An 8,578-nucleotide genomic window follows, 5' to 3' on the forward strand; every position below is an offset into this window, starting at 1 on the left:
TTTTTTTTTTTTTTTTTTTTTTGGTCTGTTCTCTTCTGTGATTCTTGTGCGTGTGCTTGCTGCCGGCAGAGCCTCAGCTACTTCCCCAGAGCTCTTTGATTTGAAATGTCCATAATACCCTTCACCTTCCATCACCCAATATAATTTTTTTTTATTTAGTATTATTTTTTTTTAAGTTTTTTTTTTCCAAATTTTTCATCAATACTCCTATCTATCCCGAGTCAAAAACAAGTTCTCTTTTTACACTCACAAGTCGAAAGACCTTTTGTATGCATCAGGTGAAGATAAAGAAAGAGGGGATTTCCTTATCTAATCCCTCTCGAGGGTTTAAAATTGGGAATTCCTTTGACGAGCACAAAAAACTAGATCAATTCCATACAATTCAGGCTAGCAAAATCCATCTTTAGATAGATCTTATTCCTCGTGACAGGAAGATAACTTCATTCCACTCGATCATAGGCTTTGTTGGTATCTATTGTCACATGGGTTGGAGAGGAAAACGAAGCATTAGAGTGTGGAAACATTTCCCTAGCAAACGCGTTTTAAAACTTTGAGAGAAAGCCCGGAAAGGAAACCTTAAAATGACAATCTACTAACAGTGAACTTAGGTTGTTACACATTGTCTCCATCTATAGAACGTCATATTTCTGATAGAACAAAGTATGCACTCCATCCCGCATTGGTCGGGTGGCATCGCCTTAAGGGCCAGCTCCCTCTGCCATGGAACTCCTTGGTTAGCTCAGTATCCTGAAAATATGACACCTTTCTCTAAACGAAATGACAAGTCAGTGATCGGTAAAGAGATTGCACACAATGTAAGATGTGAATAATTTGCCAACGCCTAATCCCATTTGGCTTCTTTATATATAAGGGTTTGGTAATGCCCAAAAGAATAAAGTTCAGAAAATTATACAAATATTACAATTGCTAAGGCCACTGCTACAACATTTGTAATACATAATTATTTATCACGGTTCAACTTTACAAATGATTCTATGAGGAACGTCAAAATCTAAGAAAATAATAGAAGTGTTATCTTTTGTACGCAGTGTTCTAGCCTCGCCCAACAAAAAATTGGCTATCTTTTCGGCCGACTTTTCTGCACCTGTGGAGTATCTTTCCCTAGCCTGTGCAGCAGCAGCAGCAGCAGCAATTCACAATCACTTCAGTTGAAACAGATATCAAAAATGGAGGTCAATATTAAACAGCAGTACAAAGAAATGGCACCTGAAGGACCAGCTGAATTGCCTTCTTCACACCAATCACATCCCAAAAGCCATCACTGTGATTTTAGCAGAATCCCAAGTTAAATTTCAAACTTCACTGTTCTTGTAGCTATAAAGCTATCATGTTATTCGTTGAATTCTAATATGTGAGGCAAGGAGTTCAAACATCTGACCTTTTAGTCAAGGTAATAGTGTCGTTTTAAATATATAAAAGCTAGCATGTTATTCGTTCAGTTCTCTAACGTGTGGGGGTGGGGTGGGGTGTTTGAATTTTTGACCTTTTGGTAGTCGTAGTGACATATCTTAACCAGTTGAAGTATACTCAGGTTGATATTTAAGTAAAATCACCTTGCCATCACCGCAAAAGCTTTGCTTCCTTGATCTACATGGACAACTTCGCTAATATAAGGTTCTGAACTGAAGCGATGGTCTTGTTGTTTAAGAAACTTATCACCAAGCATCCTTGCAAGGTTCAAGCCTGAGCCAGGGAGGCAATGTGTAAAGCAACATGACCAACATCCAAAAATAGCTATTTGCTAATAATGTGAAGACAGATTTTTCATTACCACACAAGCGTGTCTCCCCATCTTTCAATGGTTCTCCTGCTTGTTCTATTCGGAGTCTTTCTGAATAGCTAGTTATCCTGTGGTCTTCTGTCATCCTTATAAGCTTCCCATGAACACTGAAATTAAAAAGATAGTAACAGGTCAGTAAAACCTTTTTTCTTATCAATTTTTATTGATCAAGAGTAATTTAGAAATGATTAAAAATAAGAGGGAGGGAGAAACTATAAACACATACTTCATAACACAAGCAGAGTCCCCGACATTCGCACATTGCACGAAGTAATTATCGTCATTATCAGCCCATACCAAAAGCAGCGTGGCAGTACAACCCTGGAAAGATATTGGTTAGAGCTATTAACATTTTAAAACAATTATTGCCAGCAACTATCCTAAAGAAGTTCAAATAAAATAAAATAACCCCTTTGTGCAAATAAAAATGGCATTGCTGTAGTGTCTATGGACCCTGCATCATGCTTCTGTTGATAAAATTCATAAAGAGAAAGTGAAAAAAACCTCATAATAGTGATTCATGCAAGCTTCAGTCTGAGAAAATGCTTCTCTAAGAACATCTGAAGCATCACAAAGAGATACTACCCTCTCCCTCTTTAGTGGATCAGATAGAATTGTGGCGACCTTCTCCGGAAGAATCCTAGAAGTCAAAATATTTGACGATTAGTACAGTAGCAAGTACAAGCCCACCACACAATTAGTACAGGAAACTACAACGATCTTCAAATGATTGAACACAGTTATTCTCATGTCAAAGTCAAACAAGACAGAAGCTCAAATTGCAAATGTCGACATACTGTCGATCAAACTCAAATTCCAGAAAACTTTAACAGATACATATACTTCGGTGACTCGTCAATTTTATATCTCCATACAATGCACCCTAGGCATAACCAGTCGGAGAACAATTTAAAAATGGTTCATCACGCTTTCTATCAAATACATTACAAACGTCGTACTGAAGTTTCTGCAAGTTTTTGTGGTATATAAATGCCAAATATCTTCATGTTTCTTTTAGGTTCATTCGGAAAGTAATAATAATAAGCAGAAACACTGAAGTTAAAAACAGATACTAACTCGCTAGCAGATTTGGCAGCCCCTACTCCACTATGCCCATCGCAGATACCAAAGAGTCCAAACTGCCAGATAAACATCCATGCAAAGTAAGCTGTTTTGGCATGCATGATGTTATTAACAAAAAGAAAAATACACAAATTGCCAGCACCAAAACCTGATCAACCCCAGGAAGAGGCCATTGATAATAGCAAACATCTTCCATGGCAAATTTCTTTCCACCTCGACGTAACGCCATTGGATCTGAAGCCATCCCAACTCCAAAAGGAATATGGCTCTCAATCTCAGATGTAATTTGAACCTGCCAAAGAGGGAAAATATGATATATATATATATATATATATATATATAAACCCAGGTTCTTAATAAAAAAAAGCTCTAATCCCGAACCTTACTGTAACTTTCAGAAAAAATGGAATGGCTTTTTAAGTTAAGGGTATAGCCACACAAACAAAGATCACTTCTGAATATCCACACAAACATAAAAATGATAATTTATGTTTCAAGTAAATCAAGGTTAAAAGGTCGGAATTAAATCTCCTCACAACTCAAAAGCAATGAACTCAATTTAAGGAATCAATAAGGCAAGCCAAGGAAATTACAAAATCAGTTGGGATCAATCAAGGAAGAATTATCATTACAAAAACAAAATAATAATAAAAATCATATAATTAGAGAGAGCTATAAAGGTAGGCTATTAAGTCTAAGATGTCCAAATCTCGATACATTTCCTAGAAGTATCGTTAAACACCTACAAGAAATAGCTCGTGAGATGAAAAAATTGTTCTTGGAAAGCACCAAGTCATATTAAAATCTTGCAAGAGAGAAACCCAATGCATACAGAAACACTGAAGCAAATATAACATATGTATGTCTGCTAGAGGAAATGCTGTAGAGAGATGCCTTTCTTAGTAATGATGTAATCATAATATATCATAGTGTAGAAGTTCCTGGAAAGGAACTTCATACGATGGATGAAAGCATATTAATCTCTTCAGAGTTGTGGTAGAAACAGATAAGATCATTTCCAGAAATAATCAACCATTTCATACTCGAGGATAAATACTACCATAATGGAATTTTCCTTCTATAACCTGGATTGTGTTCTACCATGTGCAACTCAACTAATGTTATGTAACAACTACACTTGAAAACAATTGGTGTTGTTGAACTTGTAAGATTTTAAATATCTTAATAAGCGGTTCCACAGTTCGAACCCATGACCTCGAAAACATATGCCCTTACAGTTTTCCACTTCTACTACTAAGTCAAACCATGATAGTTCCTACTATAAAAGAAAATTAACACATTAAGTAACAAAAACAGGGGCAAGTCAACTTACATACACAGTGGAGCTTGTACCAAGAGTTATAACATCTCCACTAGCAAGCTCAACTGGGTCACTCAACTGTCTAATTCCAGAATCGGGATTGCTGATTGGTTGAGAATTTAATAAGGTCCCATTTAAGCTACCCAGGTCCACAAGCTCCCATTTCATATTCTGCAGACAAATTAATAGTTTTAGTAATAAGCAGAACACACGTTGGTAGAAAAAACTTAAATGTAGATTGTAATTAGGTGATGAACCCCTATATGAATAATTACATTTAGATTCCATTTTATTGAGGCATGCTTCCCTGAAACTTCTGAATCCTTTAGCTGTATATCACTAGGAGGTGCTCTTCCAAGGGTCAACTGGAGCCTAGATGTGTCCGCAGAATGTATGGAATAGCGCACTCCACGAGAAGGACCGGAGGTAACCTCCAAAGTGAGGTAACTTCCTGCACTTCTAACAGAAAGATATGAAGGTATGTTTTACGTACTCGCATACATTACATGTGATAATAGCCTCACGGAATAAATGAATGAGATGATAAATTACTTCCATGTGAGATAACTTGACTTGCAGACTCGTGGGGTTGATCACTTCCTATGCTTGGTTTCGCATGCTTTCGAACTTCTGGAATCTGGCTTGTGAAATATGAACGTTTAAGTGTTTGACCAACAGAAATATCGTCTAAAGGATCAGCAACTACATCTGGAACCAATCTATCACCTGAGAGAAATGAATAAATAACCCATGAAAAATTGAGCATTAATTAACCTTATACAATGAGAAAGGTGCTTAAGAAACATTGACAAAACAGAAGCAAATACCCTGACATAAATGGGGAGACGCAGCAGGTAGTCTTTGCTTGTGGATCAATCCGTGTAAACTTGGGGACCGAAAATGCCCATCAGTTTGAAGTGCACCCTCCAAATCATAATCTCTCGGAAGTTCATTGATTTGGTTTTGAGTGACAACCGCAGCATCAGAGACAAGGGGTCTCTCAAGGTCATGAACCTGAAAGAAAACATGGGAGGTAGCGATATGTAAAGATACTTAAGAAGACGGTGGCGTCATATATATCATAAAACTACAAATATATGATTCTACCAACCATGATCACGGGACATTCCTTTTATCAATGTTTCCTTTAAGGAGATAAAGAGATCACAGGGCATTCTACATGAAAAAATAGAATAAAATAATCACATAACAAAGGATTTTAATCAATATAATAGAAACTAACATATTTCATCAATTTCTTTTATAAAAAAAAGTGCAGTGGAATCTAAATCACACCGGATTAATGTCAAACAAAGGAGAAATCAAGTCAATCAAAAAATGTTATCGGTAATCATTATATCATGCAGACAGGCTGGTGAATGATAACTAAAGTTAAAAAGTCATATTTTACAGAGCCGAATCTCGTAAGAGCTTAATCCAGCTATTAGGAAGCGAAGAAAGAAGCTCGTTAAGGGAAGCTGTAAACATAAAGCCATTAGCTACACAACATAAGAATCATAAATTGTTTCACATAATGGATTCCAGTTGTTCGCTCCAACATTTCCATATAAAGATCACCGCTCAAACAGAAAACCAACGCCAACTTCGAGCAAAACTACCAACACCCATCAATTTAAAATTCACCCCCATCATAAGAAGTGAACTGATCGAGCCAAAAACAGATGAACGAGAAGCATCCAACCAACCCCCAACAGCTTGATCGCGAATTTATATGATTGTACAAACTATCCGCAATCAACCGGCGCCAGAAAACGAATAATGCGAGGGGAAAAGGAACAGCAGAAACATAGAAAAACGAAAAGAAGAAAAGAAAAAGAAAACCTTGATGGTGCGAGAAAGGGAATAGGAAAAGAAGCGCCATGGTTTGCAGGCAACGAGGAGGATGAATAGGAGGAGGAGGAGGAGGAGAAGCAGCATAAGGAGAAGAACAGCGACAATGCGCCCTGGTATCTCCATCGTCATCGCTCTCTCTCCCCTGTGAGGAAACAGATTCGCCTGGGCCTGTGGTTATGGCGAGAAGGTCGCTTTGAAATGGTCGCACTCCCATCGCCCAAAATGGGTCCGTGCCCCTTGGCCGCCCAAGCCCCAACCTAACTCCACCCAAGTTTGGCATATACCAATACGTTCACAAGTAAAAGTAAATAAAACACCTAAATTTAAAAATAAATTAATAATTCAATAAATTTATAACCTTTCGTTAAAAAATTAAAAATATATATAATTTTTTTAAAAATTTGTTAAATAATCCATCCTCTTTGACCCGTCACGTCCTGCACACTGCTCGATGTCTCTGGCTCTGAAACCATTTATAACAACCTAAGCCCACTGCTACTAAAATATTGTTTGTTTTTTGTAACCATTTCTAACAACCTAAGCCCACTGCTACTAAAATATTGTTTGTTTTTGTAACCATTTATAACAACCTAAGCCCACTGCTAGTAAAATATTGTTTGTTTTTGTCCACTATATATCATCGTCAATCTCACAGTTTTAAAATGCATCTATTAGAAACAGGTTTCCACACCCTATATATATATATAATAAACACGTGTTTAACACAAATATTTGAAGAATAAATAATTATAATTTTGATTTTATAATTTAATGAAGGAAATGAAACTAAATAATAAATTAGGTTGTTGAAAGGTCGTTTTTATGAAATCTAATCCCATCGTGACACGTGGGCCCCACAAATCATAATATGCCGATTCGTGATTTGCGGATGTTAAAGTGGGCCGCTAAGTCAGGCCAGCGCTTGCATATTATTTTGGGCCTTTCTTTAATAACTTATGGGCCTTTTAAATTCGGCCCATCTTAAATGACCAAGAATATTTAAGTATTTTAGGCGTGTGCTAGCGAGTACGTTCGGACCCCTATATTACAAATGGTATCAGAACCAAACTTCAGGTGGTGTGCCAGCAAGGACGCTTCAGGTGGTGTGCCAGCAAGGACGCTGGTCTCTCTCTATTACAAAAGGTAAGGTGGCGTGCTGATAAGGCAACCCTAATCCTCAGCCCAACGATCCAAGCTTTTGTTTAACAAAGAACCCTTGAATCAAAGTAATTAACACCTCCTTATACGAAATTTGGATCGACCAAGAGATAGACTAGAATTAGATTACCTCTTACGATCCGAAGATCTAGAAGTAAGATTTGGAAACCTTGTTCTAAATTGAGTCACTTCACAATCTAACTTGATCAATGTTTGATTGAATGACTCGAGTGCAATTCTACTACAAGAATTGCTTGAGACTTAGAAATGACAAATATGATGCTCAGATTTCTAAGAGAAACGTCTCAATTTGAGATCTGAATTACATTCATCCACGAATCTGAATTTTACTTAACATATTGTAGGTATTTATAGTCTCTCGACAAAAGACGTTTGTGGACGGGATTTATTCCCGATCACCTTTAATCTCCACAAAAGAATAAGTCAAATTGACCATTTCGTGTAGGTTTGAATCGACATTTTTTTAAAATCTTCTTGGCATCAACATTTTTTGAATCTTCTTGGCAATAGGTCCATTTGGAACACCGTGATTCTTATCACGTGCCCTCGAGGACATTGGAACCTCTCAATTACAAATGATATTAAAGCCAGGCACCAGACGATGTGCTAGCGAGGACGTTGGACTCTGTACTACAAATGGTATCAGAATCAGAGACCGAGCGGTGTGTCAATAAAAACGCTGATCCTAAAAGGAAGGATTGCAAGATCCCGAGGAAAACAAAGTAAAAATATATAATATTGGCTTTTTGAGTAGTCTTTTGTTTGGCTGTGAATTGGAATCTCTAGTCTTTCCCCATAAAGTCTAGATTTCTATAAATAAATTTGAATGGTCAATAAAAAAAATAAAAAATTTATTCCAAAGTTTAAACTTTATAAACCTTTTATTAAATTTGATAGAGGAACATGACGCATAACCCTTCATTATTATTTTAATTATATTTTTTTTAATTTTAATTTTCTCCCGACTAAAATTGTAACGACCCAATCTATTGTAGATATTGTCTCTTTTTAGGTTTTTCCTTTCGGGTTTCCCCTCAAGGCTTTAAAACACATCTGCTACGGGAAGGTTTCTATACCCTTATAAAGGGTGTTTTGTTCTCCTCCCGACCAATATGGGACATCACAAAAATTGTAATTTAATATTTAAAAAAATTAAAATCAGGGGTGAAATTGTAAAATTATGTAATTTGAAGACCGAATTAGAATTCAATATTATTCTTATCGTTTATAATATTACAATTCATTATATTTGGTTTGAGATATACGAACATTTGGACTACAAACAATGTTCTGCACGGGAGCATTAATGAAATAACTTATTTCCTAACTAAGCTAGCAAA

General features: G+C 36.5%; 1 protein-coding gene across 2 annotated transcripts; it reads right to left on the reverse strand.

Moving 5' to 3' along the window:
- Nucleotides 1-818: 818 nt before the first annotated feature.
- LOC111785468 (protein phosphatase 2C 70-like) lies at nt 819-6,309 on the reverse strand. Of its 2 annotated transcripts, XM_023665860.1 has the most exons (14): nt 6,048-6,139; nt 5,317-5,381; nt 5,033-5,219; nt 4,758-4,931; nt 4,481-4,656; nt 4,218-4,376; nt 3,033-3,176; nt 2,879-2,940; nt 2,306-2,441; nt 2,028-2,122; nt 1,793-1,908; nt 1,575-1,704; nt 1,228-1,282; nt 819-1,127 (listed from the first exon to the last, which is right to left on the reverse strand). In XM_023665860.1, the coding sequence occupies exons 2-14, from the start codon at nt 5,317-5,319 to the stop codon at nt 969-971; spliced, it is 1,596 nt and encodes a 531-aa protein (XP_023521628.1). In that variant the 5' UTR covers nt 5,320-5,381; nt 6,048-6,139; the 3' UTR covers nt 819-968. The 2 variants fall into 2 exon arrangements, with proteins under 2 accessions (XP_023521628.1, XP_023521627.1); XM_023665859.1 differs by lacking the exon at nt 5,317-5,381 and having other exon boundaries at nt 6,048-6,309.
- Between the last annotated feature and the right edge of the window lie 2,269 nt (nt 6,310-8,578).

Source organism: Cucurbita pepo, unplaced genomic scaffold, assembly GCF_002806865.2.
Source record: "Cucurbita pepo subsp. pepo cultivar mu-cu-16 unplaced genomic scaffold, ASM280686v2 Cp4.1_scaffold000499, whole genome shotgun sequence".
Lineage (NCBI taxonomy): Eukaryota > Viridiplantae > Streptophyta > Magnoliopsida > Cucurbitales > Cucurbitaceae > Cucurbita > Cucurbita pepo.